Source organism: Calidris pugnax, unplaced genomic scaffold, assembly GCF_001431845.1.
Source record: "Calidris pugnax isolate Ruff unplaced genomic scaffold, ASM143184v1 scaffold252, whole genome shotgun sequence".
In the NCBI taxonomy this organism is placed as follows: domain Eukaryota; kingdom Metazoa; phylum Chordata; class Aves; order Charadriiformes; family Scolopacidae; genus Calidris; species Calidris pugnax.
Window position 1 is genome coordinate 4920139 of NW_015091118.1, and position 21365 is coordinate 4941503.

At 46.7% G+C, this 21365-nt stretch overlaps 1 protein-coding gene across 2 annotated transcripts; it reads right to left on the reverse strand.

Annotated features, from left to right (window-relative positions):
* Positions 1-165: 165 nt before the first annotated feature.
* VSTM5 (V-set and transmembrane domain containing 5) lies at positions 166-9906 on the reverse strand. Of its 2 annotated transcripts, XR_001413798.1 has the most exons (5): positions 9751-9906; positions 5977-6306; positions 5187-5327; positions 3471-3595; positions 166-492 (listed from the first exon to the last, which is right to left on the reverse strand). XR_001413798.1 is itself a non-coding variant. In XM_014958342.1 (4 exons), exons 1-4 carry the CDS (start codon positions 9833-9835, stop codon positions 3552-3554), a joined length of 600 nt encoding a protein of 199 aa, XP_014813828.1. In that variant the 5' UTR covers positions 9836-9906; the 3' UTR covers positions 2475-3551. The 2 variants fall into 2 exon arrangements, 1 of the variants encoding a protein (XP_014813828.1); XM_014958342.1 differs by lacking the exon at positions 166-492 and having other exon boundaries at positions 2475-3595.
* Positions 9907-21365: the final 11459 nt, after the last annotated feature.

Here is a 21365-nt window from a genome sequence, read left to right on the forward strand (position 1 = left end):
TGGAAAAAAAAAAAAAAGCTGAAAAAAAGGTTGAAAAGTCTTTTAATCTTCTTGAAAGATGGGTGAATCTTAGGCAACACCTGTGATGCCAGGGCCAGTTGCTGGTCTAGCAGAGACTCCATGGTTGCAGGCAGAGAGGGAGTTTGTCCCTTATCGAGCAGCAGAGCATCTGTTTGCATCTGGTTATAATGAGGCTGCTTTGACTGTGTTGGCTACACAATGAGTCTTCTCATACTAGTAATTAAAAGATGAGCATGTGAAACAGATGTGTCTTAACACTTGACTGTTTTTAACCTAAATCGAGAGGTCTGTGTGTAGTAACAGCTTTTTTGCCAAGTAATAGGATCACTGTGGAGGTGTCAGTGTCTTGCAGCTGCAGGATTTGTCCCCCTCTGAAAAGAAACAGCGGATGCAAGAGGACTTCTCTTGTGTTGCAGAAGTGCAGGTGCTGCCCATTAACAGTGAAGATGTTTCTCAAGACTTCCAGCCCAGCTGCAAAAAAAATTTAAAAAAAAAAAGAAAGGTTAGGGACCTGGCAAATCTGTCCTTTAGTGTTAAATACACGGGGATTCCTAATTATAATGGAAAACAAACTGATTAGGCTTCTAACAGGGACAGTCTTGAAATTCTTGGTGGTGCATCTTTGAACATGAAATTACAACGTTAACAGATGATTAAGACCTTGACAATTGATTGCCAAAGCAATCTTGTGAACTTGGACATCTCTTTAATTAAAATTTAAATGGAAAATGCCTTAATCCCTTTGATCGCTTGGAATGTTCTAAATAATAAATTTGCTGCTGTTCTGCATGGAGTTTACCACTGGAGTAATAATGGCTATTAATTTCTGAACTTGCACTTTAAGACCTTGCCAGAAGACTTTAGATGCTTTGGTCACCTCCAGTGTAGCAAACTGCTACAGCCAGCTTGGCCTCACCTTTTGTATATCAGATATTAACATTATAGAATCATAGAATTGCCCAGGCCGGAAGGGACCTCCAAAGGCCATCTAGTCCGACCTCCCCGCAGTCAGCAGGGACACCCCCAACTAGACCAGGCTGCCCAGGGCCTCGTTGAGCCTCACCTTGAATATCTCCAGGGAAGGGGCCTCAACCACCTCCCTGGGCAACCTGTTCCAGTGCTCCACCACCCTCACAGTAAAGAGTAATGTTATAGACATTATATAGACATTAATGGTATGGATTGACAAACACTGATATTGGAAAACGTGAATATTTTACAAGTGTAGAGTAAGCATATTAAATTCTGGATAGAATTTGTGGGTGAGGAACTGTCTATAAGTGAAGCAGTACATAAGCTAACTGTACTGTGTGTCCTCACTGAATATTCTTTGCATCCCTGTTAATTTAGGATATTACTACCTAAAAGCGAGGCTGGCACCAGCGTCAGTTGCCAGAGGTGGGTGCCTGAAGCTGCTGTATCTTTAGCCAAGCTGAGAGAGGTAGAACAACTGTGCCAGCTGGAAACTTCCCACTGCTGTTACAGTGCATCTTAAATTCAAGAATTTTAAGCAGTCACTTCCTACTTTCATCCCAGCTTTCAAATACTGTAGTTTAAAAGCATAAGTGATCTCTATAATTCAAGCAGTGCATTCAGAAGGTCATTCATGCCTGCATCCCTTCCCTGACTTTCCCTTTGCCAATTACAATATTCAAGTCAAGGTTGCAGATAATAATGGTGTTACGTGTAAGCGGCGCTTTTTGTCCTGTTTAAGTAAGTCTGGCAGAGCACCTGCCATATACTCAGCTCAGCCTAATGCATAATTTCTCATTCAACTTCTAAGATTTAGGGATTAAAAAAAAATAAAATAGATCAACAGAAAAAAACCCATTTAATAATGTTTTCTGTGTCCCATACGGATACTTTAGAGAGTACTTCAAGCTTGGTGATTAAAAGATGCACTTCCAACTTCTGTGTCATCAAAGTTTGATTCACTCAAAGATACAAAAGACTGGTAATACATAGTTAAAGGGAAGAATTAGAACAAACTGTTAGTTTCCCAATATTTGCTGTAGCTGAGATTATTTTTTTTTTTCAATTTCTCACCTTTTTTGACCTCTTCTAGATGCAGGAAGGAGCAACCAGATGAATCTGGTGCCCGAATTTATGAGTGAGTGAGAGGGCCTTTGTGCAGTTTCAGCCTGGGGATGACTCTTGAAAGGTATTGTGGACAGGGTGCCTTGGGGAAAGCCTGTTTACATCCTGATGTGCCTGGTGAGAAATTCTTTATTTTTCAAAATCTAACCTATTGTACCAGAGGGGAGGCTCTGGCAGCCTCTCTTGTAAAAGCTTTTTGCAAACAAGTGAGCTGAAGTGGGAGAGAGGCAGTAGAAGTTCGGTTCAAAAAGCCCCGTGGCAATCTGCAGACACAGACTAGTCCGTGGTCTCTTACATTTTCAAAGTTTATTTCACACTGCAAAATTCTTCTCTTTACAAAAGCAAAACAGGATAATTTGAAGCTCGGTCAGTTTAGTTCTTTCTCACTCACAAAAGGAAATGTTACTCCCCACGGCAGATCTGCAGGTGGAAAATGTAAGTGCAATATGGAGATTCAAGGAAACACTAGTTAGATCTCTTCATGTTTCCTTACAACATGGGAGAGCAATGGTGGCTTCTCAACAAGAGCAATTTCAGAACCATAATTGTAAATACTAAATTACAAAGCAATGCTGTTTTAACTTTTCCTTCCCAGATAGCCCACTGGCAAGTAGTCTAACTTTGCAAAGGACGTGGTGTCTTCCACAATGAAACTCTTTAGCATTTAGCCACCCCGCTGGTGTGATGTGTCAGTGTTTTATCAGACCACTCTAATCAGTAGAGACAGCGTCCTCCTCAGTGCCTGTGCGTAGTTCCTTGTTTTCATAACCTTCTCTTGCAATGTCATAAAATGTGTGTTAATATCCCGGGGCGGTGTAAGCAATTGGAAACGTAAGTGGGAGAACTTTGACCAGCTCGGTGTTGTTTCAGTTTTGTCTCATAAAGAATTGCAGTTTGTCTTCAGAGCTTTGGGAAATTCCTTACGCCCCAAAGTAGCAGCATAGGTGCAATAAACAGGATCCAATCCTTGCAATTAATTTTTTAATGTAATACTGTAATTAGACATTAAATTAATTATGTTGAAGGGTACTAATGGCTGCTCTGTCTCTAATAGGAGACTTGCTGTAGCCAAAATACAGGTGGAAAGGCCATGATCATTTCCTTTATGGGTTGATCTTAGAGGCTTGCTTGGTTGGTTGGTTATTTTTAAGAGTGGTAAAGGCTGTAGATTTTATTAGTTAGCCACAAAAATGCGTTCGTGCTCAGCGTGAAAGCGTATTCTTTTTTACGTTGACCTTAGCTAGCAGAGCCAAATTCTGAACAGGTCAAAACATCTCCATCAGTCACTGCTGAGTTCATGTCTGATTAATTTGCCAGTCAGGATGTTCCTACAGTAGTCACAAACGTTTTACCTTTTAGGTTTCTTCTTGCTTCCCTTGCCAATATTTTCTCCTGAGGTAGAATTGTTATTTTTGTTATGAGACAGTCCTTGGCTAACACTCAATGGTTTCCAGTTCAATCTCTTCAGTTGTACTTGCTGCAAATAAAAGGATATTATTATTGATTGGCAAATGGATTGGAAGGTCAGCGTTCCAAAATTAACAATGCTGTGACATTTTGAACTTTTTAATATTAACTCAACCTTACTCATCTACAATTAGGTTTTAAATGCATCTTTTCAAAATATTTAACTGCATAGACAGTCCCTCACAATCTTTAAAGTGACATTGGTTTCTTCCACAACTAAAGGCACTAGGAAAGCTTAAAGCCCACAGGACCTGTCCTTCCACCTCTCTTCCTGGCTTTTGAAAGGACCGCTCCTCTAAGGTGGAATTGGGGCAGAAGTTAGGTCCTGGCTTTGGATCGTGTTCTGGGAGATGACAGAACAAGTCTCCAGAGCTGTGGTTTTCCTGAAGTCTGCCAAATACGTGTATTTGATTCAGACTTTGTAAAACTCTGGCTTTGTAGGAAGATTGGCTTTAACCGGAGGAAGGAGAGGCTTTAAACAAACAAAAACCTGTATATTCTGGCATGACAGGAAAATTTTCAGTAGCTACAGAAGCTTGTGAGTGGTGTGTGCACCATGGAAACCACAGCAGCCCTTAGAGCTGGAGGTGAGTGGCAGAAAGGAAGAGAGAGCTGGAGCCAAATTAATTTCCTCTCATATTAGGTTTTGCAGAGTTGACACGAAGTCTGGGCTGTGAGGCTTAGGGTTCTTGAGTGTCTGCATTGGTCTAGTAAAATATTGATACGTTGGCTGCTTTTTGTAATGTAACAGCTTAAGCAGCACTTATTAGAGAAGAAATACAGACCTTTTACCAACAGGGCAAGAAACCACTAGTGGATGTGTACTTCCAAAGAAGGGAGGGAAATGCCTGAGATGTTTTGAAGTGGTAAAAGAAACCTCCTGTTCCCAGGATGTGCCCAAAGCCTGAGCCCAGGCCTGTAGCGTGGCACCTTGCCTTGCTGTCTAGGCTGAATATCCCTGGCTGTGGCTTGGGAAGTCTTCTCTAATACGTGAATGTTCCCTTCAGTGGAGCCCTTGATCTGCTTGTCATGACTGGTGTCTCTGGCACTTGTTAGGAGTCTGGGTTTGATATTAGTCAGTGTTTGTTGGAGTCCACAAAGGTGGAGTCCGGATCAAATGTGAGGACAGATGAAAGGGGAGTTTGAGGGGAGAGGAAGGGGTGCAGTCCTCCATGAAGTGAGATGGGGGCAACTCCCAAGGACCATTTAGGTATTTTCCCCCAGGAGACAACCTTCTGGTGCAGAACCTGAGAGCGTTGCTGGTGCTCTTGATTTTGCCTCATGCCCTCTGACGTGGGGGTTATTGCAGCTCTAGCCTTTTCTCCCTAAGTTTTGCACTTAGCAAGTTGGGAAGTGTTTTGTGATTTCTGATGTAAAATGTATAAGGTAGGTGTCCTGTGGATTGTTCTGCAACTAAATACCTATTATTCAGTTGCCTCAGCTAGTGAAGAGTTGAACAGGTTAACTGAACTGAGCTCTTCCAGTCTTGTTTCTCAGTGTCCCTGCTTAGCACTTTAATAGCTCAAATCACAAATGAATTTTGGGTTCACAATTCAGACTTGAAAACCCTATGCTTTGACTGCATTTTCAGAGAGAGATACCTGTTAGCTTGTGTGTTGTCTTCTTCTGAAATAGATGCAGAGATTTATTACACAGCCACATGAAGCAGATCAAAATGGCAGATACTGCAGCGAGAAATGCAAAGACAACTGCTACAAAATGTAAATCTTCATAGATAATCTCTGCAGGGAGGACAGAAAAAAAAATATTATCAAATTGAATATCCCAGAATCACAGAATCTTCTAGGTTGGAAGGGACCTTAAAGATCACCTTGTCCAACCATCAACCTAACTGACAAAAATAGACACCCGCACAACAAACAAGAAGCATCACCATCACTAAATCATACCTCCCAGCACTACATCAACCTGTCTTTTGAACACCTCCAGGGATGGTGCCTCAACCACCTCCCTGGGCAGCCCATTCCAATGTCTGATGACCCTTTCAGTGAAAAACGTTTTCCTAATATCCAGCCTGAACTTCCCCTGGCCTAACTTGAGGCCATTTCCTCTTGTCCTGTCGCCTGTGACTTGGGAGAAGAGACCGACCCCCATCTCTCTACACCCTCCTTTCAGGTAGTTGTAGAGAGCAATAAGGTCTCCCCTCAGCCTCCTCTTCTCCAGGCTGAACAACCCCAGCTCCCTCAGCCTCTCCTCATAAGACTTGTGCTCCAGACCCCTCACCATCTTTGTTGCCCTTCTCTGGACCCACTCCAGCACCTCGATGTCTTTTTTGTGGTAGGGAGCCCAAAACTAGACACAGTACTCGAGGTGGGAGCAGATTAATGTTTAAACACTGGGTAAAGCCAAGAACTCCCATCTAGTTTGTACCATAAACATTAACTATGATGGTGCCGTAGGTGTTGGTTCCATACTCCTCCGTTACAGTGATGAAATAGTAGCCTGCATCTCTCATGCCCACGTTCAGAAGCTGTAGAGAGCCATTTTCAAAAGTAGTCACTCTGCCCTTGTACACCGTGGATATGTTGACATAATTCCCACTTTTCCACTCAGCGATTTTGGTGGTGCCCCAGCTCGACACGTGCTTCCACTCGATGGTGGCAACACCTCTGCAAAAGTATTCAACGGAGAGCAAGATGTTTTGTGCCACTGTTGCGTTGATGTTGGGCTGTGGGACAACTAACGATACTCCTCCAGGAGCTGAAAGACAAAGGAGGACGATGAGTGTGGAGGTGATGCTACACCAACTGTCCTGGGCAGGAAGGGACCTCTGGGGGGTGGTTCATCCCACCCGTCGCAGTGGGCTGTTTATAGAGAGGATGGATTATTCTTTGCAGTTTCTCTTACTTTCTGCTGACCATAAAAGGAACACGCATACTTAAACTGAAGACTAAATACACATTTTTAATCAATAATAGTCAGGAGAAACGTTTCCACCATAAAGAACAAGCAATTGCATGTGTTTCAGTGGTTCAATACCCAAGAGGAGAGAGTTCGGAAGAGTCTTGTTGGGTAAGGGAGCATAACACTTCCTAAAAACTGAGCAATGCTTTTGTGTTCATCAGTAACTGGCTTTCCTTTAAAATCCTGCGTTTAAATGGAAAGTTTAATCGCCATGGCCAAGGTAACCTATTATATTAATTAATTGCCATCCCCCAAAAGCCAGAACTGTAGCAAGAAGTTAAGCATGTGAAGACTTGGCAAGAACTTCATGTTTTCGGGATGAGTAATCAACATTCGAGACAACAGCTTGGTAAAGGCAGCCAGTTATATGCCAGTGCAGATAAATCGCATGCAGCCAGAGGTACGGAGTTTCATGTGAAGTCAGGGACTTCATGTTCTTGATGATTTCCAGGCAAAAATGCATGTGAAAGAATATTTGATTTAATCACATCACTGATGTGATTATGGAGCTGCTCATAACACTGTGAAACTGGACTGACCATTTAGTTTAATGTGTAACTGCAATAATTTCTGCTAGCGTGGGTATTTCTGCATGAAGATTTGGATAAACACCAAATATCTGAGTTTCAATGGGCATACATTATTTTTTTAATAATTAGTGGCATGTTTGAGACGCTTGGCTAGAGACTGTTATCTTGTTATCTACCTGCAAAAAATCAAACCAGACAAAAGGCAAATGAAGCACAGGGTGAACCTCGCTGCTGAGTGCCTTTCCCTAGTTTGGCTTGGAGCAGCTCGCCCGCTCTCCTCACAGTGTGGGAACAGCCTGACTGCAAGAGCAGAACTGAAAAAATAATGTAAATATCCGTAACCCATCAGGGAGGGAGGACAAGACCCTCAGTGATGCTGAAGGAGTGCAAAGCAGGACCCCTGGGGATGCTCCTGGAGGTTTTGCAAAGTCTTCGGAGAAAAGAATGGTTTAAAAAGAGAAAGAAAGAAAAAAAAAGTCCAAGGGAAAAAAATTCTTCTTAAAAATCTTATAAAAAAATATGAACCCTTTATGACCAGCAAAACCTCAGAGAAACCACAAATGGGGGGAGATGGGTAAATGAATTCCAAGCTGACTTCACTCTATTTGGGATCTCCAGCAGAATTCAGAAGGTCAAGGGAAGCTGGAGAAGACGGTTTGATTCCCAGGTCCTCACCTATGGCACCTGCACAGGAGAAAGCCCCAGCCACTCCATACCTTTTTTAAACCAGATAGGACCTAGGCTTTTTCCAAGACAAAGCTCCTGGGGTTCCACCTTTGTGGGCATCTTGTGCTCACGCTGCCCAGTCCCCCCAGCAGGGACACCACACTTTGTGGGCAGCCCAGCTCACCCTCAGCTGAGCTGTGGTCCATCCGTTCAGCCCGTGTGCAGGAGAGACTAACCAGAGCTGTCAAAAAGGGGTTTGTGCCAGCCAGAGAAACAGAACAGACGGGAACCTCTGGTAATCACTGCAAATTGTTCTAATTGTTTTCTGCTCCGTGTGTTTATTTAAAGCCCTTTTGCTCTGTTTCTGCCTAGACAGGGGCTGAGTATCTCACCACGGTGACCCTTTTATGTTTTGATAAAGGCATGGCTTTGCTTTGAATATGTGAATGCAAGGTAAATATAAGAAAAAAAAAACCACTTTCCATTAAAATATTTGCAAACAGATTCCCTTCCTCTCCAGCACGCGAAGCCAAAAAAAGCAACGCAATAACCATTCAAAAATATTTTTAATACCATCCTCCTCCATCACCCGAACGGGTCTAAGGCAAACAGCGCTGCATCAGCCCTGAGAGCAAACATCACACCCACCGCAGCGCCCTGTCAGAGGCCACTGCACCCTGCTGCTGGCACAGCCAGACCCTTCATGCTGCCGGCACAGCCAGACCCTTCATGCTGCCGGCACAGCCAGACCCTTTGTGCTGCTGCCGGCACAGCCAGACCCTTCACGCCCAGCAGAAGAGGGTTCTGGTGAGTTTTGCCGTCCCTGGCACGCTACTGCTCTCCGAAGTGTTGGCCTGGCTGAGAGTCAGAGCGGGGAGCACAGCTCTGTGTCCCCAGATGTGGCCAAAGCAGCATGGCCGGGCCAGCAGCGAGCCAGGGGGTGGGTGGGAAAGGGCTGCCAGAGAGGAGCCTCCACGCAGGAGCTCCAAAATGAGGGAGGGGACAGCTCGCAAACTGCGGTGACAGTTCCTTACCAATATCTGAAGGGAGCCTACAGGAGAGCTGGAGAGGGACTCTGTCAGGAAGTGTAGTGACAGGACAAGGGGTAATGGTTTTAAATTGGAAGAGCGGAGATTTAGATGAGATATTAGGAAGAAATTCTTTACTGTGAGGGTGGTGAGGCACTGGAACAGGTTGACCAGAGAGGCTGTGGATGCCCCATCCCTGGAAGTGTTCAAGGCCAGGCTGGATGGGGCTTTGAGCAACCTGCTCTAGTGGGAGGTGTCCCTGCCCATGGCAGGGGGTTGGAACTCGATGATCTTTAAGGTTCCTTCCAACCCAAACCATTCTATGATTCCTTCACCTTTCTGTGTCCTGCTTGTGCGTCACCTTGATGATGAAGGAGACAGCATAAGGTGTCCAAACCAAACCCAATGGTGGCACTGCCCACCCCACTTCGCAGGCGTGGGGGCTGGCTGCAGCCTCCTCTGGCTCTCTCTTGGAGGGGACCGGTGGGGTCTCAGTGAGCTGCCCTGTCCCCACTCACCACCCGTGGCTTTAAATCCACCTTCCCTCTTCACCGCCGTACTTCCCAGCCTGACCCGAAGCCCGTGGGGCTGGGTAACCGGGAATTGTTTCCTCCTCCTCTGCCTTGTCCCTCCGTTGATGGGAACTCGGGGGGTGAAGGGGTGTCGGGGGTCTAACGGCGGCTTGATCGGAGCCGCCCCGTCCGGGAGCAGGCGTGGGGCTCGTCGCCCCCACGGTCGCGGTTCCTCGCCCGGGCGGCCGGGCTGGCACCCCTCAGCCCCCCCCGCTTCCTCCCAGCAGCAGGAGGAGGGGATGAGCCTTCCTAGGCGACCCCCAGCCTGCCTGAGCCCCCCTAAATCCCGTCCCCTCCCGGCAGCCCAGCGTGGGGATCCCCGGGGGAGCGGCCGGGCAGATGCTGAGCCGAGGGTAGCGCCGAGGAGGAGGATGAGGAGGAGGAGGAAGAGGAAAGGGCCGAGGGGAGGAAGCCGGGGGGGGTGGGGGAGGAAGCGACACTTACTCTGCAGAGCCCACCCGGCGGCCAGGCAGAGGGTGACGGTCCCCACGACGACTCCCCGTCCCCGGCAGCCCTGGAGCGGTCTCATCAGAGAGGAGCCGGTGTCCCAGGGGCTGCATTTAAGCGACCGGGCCGGCCGGCGGGGCCCGACCCCCTCGGGCTGCCCGTCCCGGGGCTCTTCCTCGCTCCTCTCCCTCCTCTTCCTCCCGGTCCTGCCGCCGCGCCGCCCGCAGCCCCCGCCCCAGCGGCCCCCGGGGCTCTCCCGCGCCTCGCACCCCCCCGTCCTCCGGCGGGGATCGAAGATGCAATTGGCTGAGGACGGGAAGGCGCTGCCCGGCCGCCCGCCGCCGCCCCGGCCGGGAACGGAGCGGTGATGGGCGGCCGGTGCTTCCCCGCCGGGGGGAGAGCCCTGCCCCGCCGCCCCGAGGAACCGGGGACGGGGGCACTCGGCCCACGGGGCTTATTTATTGATTTATTTATTTATTTCTGGGAGCGTGATTGCTAAAGGAACACGCATCCGCAGGGGAAATTCCCCTTCCGGATGTTGGGAAGAATTTTATTGCCCCCGAGGAGCCCGATGATGCCGCAGGTGAGGTCGGTGGGGCTGGGCAGCAGCATCTCTGCGTCCCCAGGGGTCACCTCAGATGACCACACTGGAAAATCAGCCCCTTGCCCATCCCACCCTGCCGAGCACAAGCACTGGGTGCTCCTCTCTCCCTTCTGTCATCTTCTGGAGAAGGTCCCCAGAAATGCTCGTCCGTCTTTCGGAGAGCACGGGACAGCGTGAGTCAGTGGGAAATGCAATTAGAAAACATGTGAGTGCCCCAATCCTGAAAATTCCTCCTTGCTCAGGGACAGGTGCTGCCAGAAGCCATGTGGAGAGCCACCCCTCTGACTGGGAAAAGGGTTGCACACCAGGGTGGCCCTTTTCCAGATCTTCCATCCCTCTCTTCCTCATGTTTCCCTCTCCTCAAGTTTTTCTGTGTGGATAACACTCATCTTGCTGGTCAGCACAGGCTGCTCGGGGTGGGAGGGAGCAAAGGGCAATTCCCCGTGCCAGGAGGGACAGCCGGGGTCTGTCAGAGCCCTCTGTGCTGGGCAGCCACGTCCCTCGCTGCACTACACGGACCTTGAGGGTGACAATGAGTCCCACGGGGTCTGGGTGGCCGAAGCAGAGCCCCGGGCAGGGGGCTGAGCAGGAGTGTGGCTGGGCTTGCTCGGGGCTCGGCTGTGGGGGACCTGCTCCGGCTGGGGCTTTCCAAGTGTGACACACTCACGTGCAGCCAGGTGAAAGCCTCCCTGTGACATTAGGGTTGTGAACATCAGAGGGGACTTCTAGGACTTAGGTCAGGCCTTGGCAAGAGAGGGTGCAACCTGCATGGACACCAGGGGCCATCTTTTATTCAGGGTGCTGTAAAATCTCCAACTTTCCTGGCTTCTGGTGCATCTCTTGAAGCTTCAGCAAAGTGAGTCAGACAAAGTGGAGAGAGGTCACATAATGCCCATATATTTAATCTCATGCAGACTTTGCAGCCTGCTGATGTGCTGGAGGTGCCTGAAAATGTGGTTGCATTTCATCTGCAAAGGCAGCCTACAAAGTGTTTTTCTTCCACCCCGTCCATCTGAGCTGCTGCTGTGCTTTGCCAGATCCTCCCCTCTGCTGTGTCAGGCCAACATCGGGTCTGGGTGTCCCTGCTGAAAATGGGATCCCCAGTGGCAAAATTTCCTCCTGACCTCATTGCTTCATGGCAGTTTCGTTCTTCAAAGCATTAAAGAAGGTCTCATGTAAATTTTGGCAATTTTCCTTTTTAATTTCTTTAAACCTTTATTTAAATTTATTTATTTTTGAGCTCTTAGCCCAGTGACCTATTTTGGCAGCACAACATACGGGGCATACGCTCATATAAAATGAATTGAACTTTGAGTATTTAAAATGTATTAGACTGGTTGCATTGATTTAATCCACTTTATTGGAAAGACAGATGTTAGTCATGAAATTGAAATCCAGGTCTGGAGTTCTTCCCAAATATCGGCAGTTTTGGCTTTGCAGTGTAGGTCAAATGTTCAGTCCTGGGATAAGGAATGAATGTTTGTTTCATCATCAATAATTAACAGCAAAGAGCTTTCAGATTCCTTCTTTTTAAAGGGGGAATTATAAAATGTCTAGAGGTTGGGTTTTTTTTTAATATAAACTGCACCTCAAGAAATACCATGACACATATGACTGCAGCAATGGGTGGATGCTTTGGGGAGGGCAGCGGAGGCTGGGAGGAGATTTTGGGGCAGGGTCCCTGCTGGCAGCCTGCGGAGGAGCCTGGCTGTGGTGAGGAAGAGCTGGTGTTGGGATCCATGGGGTGCAGCCCCATCAATGAGCAGAGCAAATCACTTGACTCCAAGGAGTACTGGTGAATTGGTGATTAGCAGCCAATCTAACCAAATTTAACCCTGGTACTCGGCCCCCTGAGCCCCTCCAGCTCCCTGCCTGCCTCCTGGCACCCCAGGCTCAGTGGGGAATGAGCTTCAGCAGGTCTTTCTCCTGCTGTTGGGGATGGGGTTTGAAGAGGATGCTGTGGACCAGGTGGTAGGTCCCAGGCCTTGGTGCTTTGGTGCTTGGGCATCAGAGCAAGGCTTCATCAATGGAGTCATTTCTGCTGGGTGGGAGGACAGGGGTGCGCCCTGCCCGGCTCTTCTGCAGGGATGCTGATTTGGTCACTAGCTCAGAGCACATTTACAGGAATGCCAGATTGGAGTGTTAATCCTGAGATTACTTACCTCGGCATATTCATGGTGTATTTTCCTAACAAAGCTTTTTATTGAAATCCTGTCCAACCACATTCAGATGAGTCTAATGATGAGCCGCTCCGGGTTACAGGCGTTTTGTCCATTAATGCTGCTCTTCTGATTTTATTTTTCCCTGCTTGTCAAACAGCAGTTCTAGGAAACACAAATGCATCAAGCAATATAGTACAGGCTGTAAGCAATTAGTTTATCCTTGTTTAATTGCAAAATGCCCTTAAACTAGGAGGCTCTGGGAATGATTTACAAGCTCTATAAAAGATTGGGTTGACCATCCCTACAGTGCTACAGACACCTGCACATTTTTATTGCTGCTTGCCTGGCATATTAAGTTTCTCCGCCTCTTCCCTTTGCTTATTTCCATTATTTTAAAGGGTTTTTTTCCCCTTTCCTTCTCTTTGCCGTCTGAGAGTCTCTCAAGTTTGTCTGGAAGGCTTGATTTCTCTTTCTGGTGTCATTAATAATGGAACAAAACCACATTAACAATTGCAACAACAGCCAGATAGGAGCCAGAAAGCTCCTTTTGCTCTCTAATACGCTCTGTGTGTACTCTGAAGTGCTTTATACAGAGGGTTGGCTTTTTTTTTTTTTTTTTGCTCACCCTTTTCCTTTGATGTGTTTTTGTAGTCAACGAAATGCTTGACCTTGTCTTTTGCCAAAGAAAAGAAAAAATACCCCAGAGTTAAAAATCCACAGTTTCCAGACCTGCGATAGCACTTTAGAGGTAATTTCATCCTGTGACAAACCACTGGAGAAAATTCTGCGAATAAATGTTAACGGGGACTGCAGGGCACTGCATCTGCAGGGTCAGAGGGCTGTGGAGACTGCTCACCTCTGCCTTGAGATGCTTCTGGGCGATGGGGTGAGCTGCCAAATAGCTGGCAGAGAGCAGGGAAGAGCTGCAGGCTTCTGAAACAGCAGCAGAAATGTACCCCAGGCACAGGTATAGAAGAAAAACAGGTGACATCCTGCTGGACCCTCCTCTTTCATGTGAAGTTGGTGGTCCAAGCTTACCTTATTCTTGCCTTCTAGAAGGGAAAAGGACATTCACTGGGAGGTCCCAGTGTGTAAAAACATTCCTGCCGTCCATAAAAGATGAAAAAAAGCCTTTTACAGGATCTGAAGTAGGACCTGGCCAAATCTGCACTTTGTTTGTCAGTGGTTTCTTTTTACCCTTTAATTTTTTGGCAGAGGCACAGTACAAAAGCCCTTCTCTTACCCCAACTAAATCAATAGCTGTAAGAGGAGAGACCATGGGTAATCTTGGTCTGTCAGCATTCCTCCACTTTTTAAGCTCTTGAGAGTGCCTGAGTCTCCTTGTGGTTTTGGTCTGTGGTTTTGGGGGTTAGGAAAATAGAGGGAAAAATGAAATGAAGTGAAATTCAACCTTGAAAGATGCAGAAATGCATCTGAGGATACACAGATGCTTAGTAGAAGGGAGATATTTGGAAACAGTTTTTATCAAATGGGAGGTAGTGAAAGCAGACCTTCCAGTGGGGTTAGCAGGTGATTGCATTCGCCCATTCGCCTCCAAAGGTCATCTAGTCCGACTCCCCCGCAGTCAGCAGGGACACCCCCAACTAGACCAGGTTGCCCAGGGCCTCGTCGAGCCTCTCCTTGAATATCTCCAGGGATGGGGCCTCAACCACCTCCCTGGGCAACCTGTTCCAGTGCTCCACTACCCTCACAGTAAAGAACCCCCTTCTAATCTCCAATCTAAATCTGTTCCCCTCCAGCTTGAAGCCATTACCCCTCGTCCTGTCCCTACAGGCCTTTCTAAACAGGTTCTCCCCAGCCTTCCTGTAGGCTCCCTTCAGGTACTGGAAGGCTGCTATTAGGTCTCCCCGGAGCCTCCTCCTCTCTTCATAACGTCAATTATAGCCTTGGCCCTAGCTCCCCACCTCAGCCTGTGTGTTGGGAGGACTCAGGAGCTGCTGCGAACATATCAAAGATGGAAACTTCTTTTGTTCTTTGCCTCTAATTTTCAGGGGTGTGATGTGGGTAGGTGGCTGGTGATGGGGCACTGCAGCACCATCATTGGCAGCAGAAGACCTCTCAACAACGCTAATGAAGGCAGCCGGTACATGATGATCTGGAACAGGCTGCAGGTGCCTTGCCAAGGCACAAAGACCTGGTGGCCACTTGAGGAGGTGTATTTCTGACTGGCGAATGGCAGGTAATGGTGCCTGCTGGCAGCCTGCATCTCCTCGTGAGGACACTTCTGAGGACACCACCCAAATGATTCTATATGCTTCTATGATACTGGGAGAGTCCCATTCAGGGTGCAGGGAAAGGCGTGCTCTGAAAGGGAACTGATGGTTTTGTGTTACTTGGGGCTGCATTTAGGTGGTGCCAGAGAGTAAATAATTAAAACCTCTCTGCAATTTGGGTGTCTGAATGGGGAGTTCCCAGACGTTTGTCCCTAAAATATTTTGTGAAGAATGGTGATCGGGTGGACTCAACAATGCCTGATGAGGCACATCTCACAGGACATGCCAGGGCTGCAATGTTTAAGGAAAAGGAAACTTAAACTGTCTTACCTCGTTACTATGTTCTCAAAACTTGATTTGAACAAAGGAGACCCACCAGTTTTATCCAGTGACAAAATCTTTGCCTGAAATTCTCACCAGAGGGATATTTAGAGTGATAGTGTCCAAATAAAAAGTCGCAGACCAAAACATGACTTACACATTCTCTCGCCCATAAGAGCACAACTGGAGAAGTGGCAAACACAGCCTTTGCCCTACCTCTCCTGCCGGTCCTGTTTCTTCCACCTTCCCAAGAAACCCCATTCTCCTTTCTTGCCATGCACATCAGGATCAGCCCCAGGTGTCTGCATTGCCCTGCAAGTCGTGTGGGGGAGAGGACAACTCTGTAGGGTGGGGTTCACCTTCAGCAGAGCACAGTGGGGCTTCTCCCATATCGACTCTGCCTGCAGGAATCTGGAGCCTGAGTGAGTTTTAGTATCACGTTCACCTCCTGAAGGTGAGCATCCTTTTCCCCTTGGGTGTTTTACATCCCTGACACATACCGGTTTGGATAAGGGCTCTTGAACGTGGTACTTGCTTTACAAAAAAGGCATAGGACCTAGAATCAGGTCCTTCATAGCAACAGGGCCAGTGTATGACAATGTTGGGCTCCACAGTTGAAGTACAGCTAGAAATTCCAGAGTTTATATCCAACTAGCCAGTTTTAAGTTTTGCTGTTGGTTTTAACAGTAGTGTGTCACTCTGGCAAACATTCTCTCCACTGCAAAGTTAAAAGCAAGGCCTAACATGGCAAAACCTATGATACAGGCTGTAAACTGTAGCCCCTTGCTGTTTTACATCCTTCTCCAGCTGTGGTCTTGCCACCCTGTGGGGTTCGTTTTGAGCTTCTGAGAAAGGGCTACACAACTACACGTGCAGCTGATCAGTACAGAGCCTTGTCCAATCTCCAGGATTTCCTGGAGCTTCATGGACTCTTTCTCAGGGAGTATAACGACAGGATGAGGGGTAATGATTTCAAGCTGAAAGAGGGGAGATTTAGATTAGATGTTAGGAAGAAATTCTTTCCTGTGAGGGTGGTGAGACACTGGAACAGGTTGCCCAAGGAAGCTGGGGGTGCCCCATCCCTGGAAGTGTTCAAGGTCAGGCTGGATGGGGCTTTGAGCAACCTGCTCTAGTGGGAGGTGTCCCTGCCCATGGCAGGGGGGGTTGGAACAGACTTTAAAGATCATCAAGTTCCAACAGAACCATTCCGTGGTTTTATTATTCTATGGTTGTGCAGTGACCCTCACATACAGAGACCACAGCAAGACCATGACCTCAGTTTGTACAGTGTTTCCTAGATTTGAATCACTGTGGTGCAGTGACTGGGAGTACTCCCGTAAGTTGTTACACATGGAATTAAAAATGCTTCGTCCTAAGGACAGTAAGCAGGGACAATTAATCTGCTGCTCTTGAAAGGTATTCCCAGCTTTCAGCTAATTCAAACAGAATTTTTTTTTCTGTAGATTTTGCTTTTCTAAGAGGCCTTTTAATTCTGTGAATTTAGTGTTTTCTGCGCATTTAAGTTTACCTGTATATTTCTGTATCCCAGATTTTTATTTTAAATGTCATATGTCCTCAAATTTTTCACTTTGCTTTAGTCCCATAGTGTAACATTTCTGTCCAGTTCTGTAATAAAGTCAAAGTCTGTTATTATTGAACCATAAGCACAGCTGAACTCTGGGAGAAAATAAATCCCATGTTTGTATTAAAGAAAAGCCTGTTTTGTCCTTTCTGCAATCCAATGCAAGTGTCACATTTTGCAGTTGCATAGCAAGAGTTCCCAAGTCACACTATGGTCTTGATGACTTCTCCATGGTTGGATCTCAAGGGTAACAGCAAGGCTCTGAGCATTTGTCAGCAATAAGGTAAAAGCTACAGTGGTTACCTGGATGGTACTTGGTTGTCCATCTCCAACCATGAGGTCAGGGTTGGAAGAAGCGAAGACCATCACTGGGGTTTGCCAGCATGAACTTTCAGCTGGACTTCACATACCCTAGGCTCCCTGAATGAATTCCTCCTTAAAACAGAGCATATGTTCCAGAAATCTTCCAATTTCACTATAACATTTTTAGTGATGAAGAACCACCTCAATTCTTGGCAAGATGGTCTAACATTTCAAGGACCTTAGAAGGTCCTTAAAAGCTTATCTTCATTTGTAGTCTGAATTTGTCTAGTTTTGTCTTCCAGGCATTGGCTCTTATCATAAGCTTTACTGTGAGAGAAGAGACTTTATCACAGTAATAGTGCATAGCATTACTTGGGGCTTCCTTGCAGGACAACACAGGCAACAGTCAGTTTTCAACTGTGATTCTCCTGATCTGTCTATAGGCATCTGTGTTAGATTGTCTGTTAGCCCATACTGAAGTGTGTCTCGTTTGTTTGCCCAGCTGAGCTTCTCATTGCTCCTCATTGCCTACCCACTCACTGATAAGTGCAGTTCAATAACATAATGACAAAAATCAAGAGATTGAGATATTGGATGATAATTTCCTACTTGTAATTTCATTTCAAGACCTGTCAGTTAGCCAGCTGTTAATCCACCTAATGTACATGGCATTGATTTTGTATTGTTGTTGTTTCCTAATCAAATTTCTGCCTGATACCATCTCAGATGCTCCACAGGAGATGAGGTCTAAAAATGTCAAGGAAAACCAAGACAATGGAAGCCTCAGGATATCTCAGTGGATACTAGGCGACAGTAGAGTGCTGCCCAGATGCTGGTATTTGCTGCTTTAAGTCTGCCTACTTGAAATATTTTATCCTCTCAGTTTAGTTCCACGTCCTAGCTGTCCACTTCACATAAATGTCAGTGCATTCTCTCAGTTGGTTTTGGAGTGAACCAACTGGTTTCTTCAAAATAAAATCTCAGGTGCTATTCTGGAGAAAGTTCACTCCAGAGAACTGAGATTGAACTAGATTTGGCTCCTCCAACCTCTGCAGTCTTCCACTTCTATTCCAGTAGGCTTTGCACCCTCAAACATCCCCCAAAGCCTGATTGCATTCACTCTACAATTCGGCCTAGGGGCCCAGGACTGCTCCATCATGCAGAAGCATTTGGTCATGTAGTCATAGCCTTTGAGTCCACTGGGTCATTTCCCTGGCACATGGAGTGACCCAGAACAAGCAATGTCCAAGAAGCTCTTTATCTCCTTTGAGGTAGCTGACCAAAATCCAGTACAGCCACTCTTTTTATCTGGAAGCTCTTTCTCTCATTTTTAGAATCTTCCTGCTCATTGTCATGCATGAACCAGGACGACATCAGAAGCCTTGAAGAGTCCTTATTGCACGCATATTCACATAAATAATCCAGACCCTTCTGGCCTTTTTGTCCCATCTTTACTTATCTTTCATAAACAATTGCACGTGGCTGGCTAGGTTGGACTTCTGTTTCTTGGACAATTTTGGTACAGCAATAAAATAACTTTAAATCTTTCTAGGATGTAACTGCTTGTTATTACCAATGAGTAATGAGGGAACATATCTGAATGGAGCCCCAGTCCAGGCCACTGAAGGGATGCTGCTGCCAAAGGAGTTTAACTGTCATTGCCCTCTTCCAGAACCACAAAATCACAGAGTGACTGAGGTGGGAAGACACATCTGGAAACTATTTGGTCCAACATGCTGCAGTGAGAACAGGTTGCTCAGACCTGTGTCTGGTTGGCTTTGAATATCTCTAAGGCTGGAGACTGCACAACATTTCCAATGACCTGGTCCAGTGCATGACCACACTCACTGTGAAAAAGACTTTTCCTATGGATTATCCTGTGTTTCAGTTTGTGCCCAATGCCTCTCATCCTCTGACTAGGTACCACCGTTCTGTCTTCTTTTCCGCACCCTTCAGGTATTTATATACTAAGATCCCCTTGAGCCTTCTCTTCTGCAGGCTGAACAGTCCCAGCTCTCTCAGCCTCTTGTCATATGGAAGATGTTCCAAGCCCTTAATCATCTTTATACTCCTTCAGTGGACTCTCTCCAGCAAGTCCATGTGTCTCTTGTACTGGGCATCCCAGGCCTGGTCACAGCACTCCAGAATTGTCTCGCTAGGGCTGCAGGGTCACCTCCCTCATCCTTCTGGCAATGCCCTGCCTAATGCAGCCCAGGAGGCTGTCAGCATTCTTTGTTGCAAGGGCACATTGCTGTCTCATGGTCACCTTGCTGGCAACCTGTAACCCCAGGGCCTTTTCTGCAAAGCGGCTCTTGAGCTTGTTGCCCACCAGCCTGTCCTGCTGCCTGGGGTTCTCTGAACTTCATGAGGTTCCTGTCGGGCCATTTCTCCAGCCTGTCCAGGTCCCTCTGGATGGCAGCACACCCATCTGCTGTACCAGCCACTCCTCCTGGTTTTGTGTCATCTGCAAACGTGCTGAGTAGGCACTTGTGCCCCAACACTAGGGCCATTTACAAAGATGCTAAACAGGGGTGATCCCAGCATCAGGCCCTGAAGCACACCACTAGCAACTGGCATCCAGCTGGGCCTTGTGCTGTGGATCCCAGACCTCTGAGCCTGGCAGTTCAGCTACCTCAGTCCACCTCACCACCCACTTATCTAACCTGTACATCAGTTTGCCTGTGAGGATTTTGTTAGAGGCAGTTTCAAAAGCCTTGCTAAAGTAAACAACCTCCACTTGTTCAGGGTTGTGAATTAAACTGACCAGGAAAACTGCCCTCCAACTATGAACAGAAGTTCTCAACTCATGCAAAATGAGTTTTCACCATTTACAACAGAGATTTCTCCTCTAACCATGCTATGATTCTACTATTTCTTCCAAAGATCTCAAAATCCTTCTTGGGGTCAATTAAGATGCTATCCCTCTTCCAGGAGCTGGGAAAGAAAAACATGAGTGAGGCAAGTGAGGTGCCTAAGGTAGATTTGCAAAGTCTGACTTGTGCAGTAATACCTCCAGGGTCAGATAAGATAGATGGTGGAAGGAAACTGAGGATGGGAAGAAGAAAAGAGACACCTCTGCCAAGGCAGATCCTGAATTACTTCAAGAAACCTGCCAAAAGATTTAAAAAAACGACTAAACAAGCATTTGGCCATTTGGTCAAAGAACTGGAACAAAATACTGTTCTTGAGATCATTTAATGTTGAAGAAAGACATTTCCCAGTAGACATCAGGAAAACATTAACTGAACGTCATTTGGGATGTTCATACTTTTGTGTCTGATAATGGACACCTTACTCCAGTTCACATTATTTTCCTCTTTTTGATTATTCCAGACAGCCCAAATTCTAGTCACAAAGACGATCCTGGCCCCTATTGGGAGAGCAGAGAAAGTTATGCATTTCTGCAGCAGCATTCCCATCCCTGGGGATGATGGTTTGCCTCAAAGTTTTAAGGATCAGCAAAATAAGCTGGCTATTTTTCTGGATTTACAGATGTCCTGTTATGGGAGATTAATGCCTTTGAATTCTTCCTTGTTATGGGAACATGAAAGTCAGTGGTGGTCTGGAGCAGGAAATGTTATTGGAAGAGCAAAGAGCTCCACTAGTTGAGCTGATGTATTCTCCAGCAGAGGTTGTAGTAAAGTCTGAGAACTATGAGGGGAGATTGGTGTGGAGTGAGTAGGGTAAAGCCAGAGATCATGGCATTTGTGTGGAAACGATGAGAGGATCATCCTGGCTCCATGCAGCTCATTGCTCACATTCAAGTATCTCCATGACAGTGCTAGGAATGTCTGGCAAACCTGCAAGTGTTTCTTTGCTTTCTTGCTGGATGCCAGCTGTTATTCCAGTGAGGACATATTTAGGAAATCCTAAAAATGAGCATAAGTAAGAAGAGGAAGAGATGCAGATTTCCCTTCAGAAGTGCTGTGTTCCTGTTTCTCTCATCTGTGTAAACCAGACATCCAAAGATCCCTGGCGAGGAACTGGTGAGACGCTGAGAACTCACTGCAAACCAAATGCTTCCCAAATTGCAGGTCTTCTTTTTATTTATTTATTTTTAATTAGACATGATAGATAAGGTATTATTAAGCCCAATAATGCCAAAAGCAGGTACCAGCTGTCTACTCTGGGAAAAGTTAATGAAAACTGAACTGTTGGACTTGATGATCCCAAGGGTCTTTTCCAACCTAAATAATTCTATGATTAGCACGGACACATCTAAAGTGCAAAGGAGGTAAATCCACAAGTGGAGAGATAAATCGGGGCCACCAATGCCTGAGCAAGAGGGGGCAAGGAAAAGAAAGGAATACTGAACTGGAGGCAGTAACCCATGAGAGGAATGATTTCATAGGAGCTGGGTCATTATCCCCGGTGCTGGCAACACCTCAAGGACTTTGGGTGTGCTA

Excerpts from the sequence above, each read along its gene's own strand:
- VSTM5 (XM_014958342.1), bottom strand. The coding sequence starts at position 9,835 with ATGAGACCGCTCCAGGGCTGCCGGGGACGGGGAGTCGTCGTGGGGACC. Across the intron at positions 5,328-5,976 it reads CATCATAGTTAATGTTTATG|AGATTATCTATGAAGATTTA; the intron begins GTACAAACTAGA and ends TCCTCCCTGCAG. Across the intron at positions 3,596-5,186 it reads GACAACACACAAGCTAACAG|CAAGTACAACTGAAGAGATT; the intron begins GTATCTCTCTCT and ends TTTTATTTGCAG.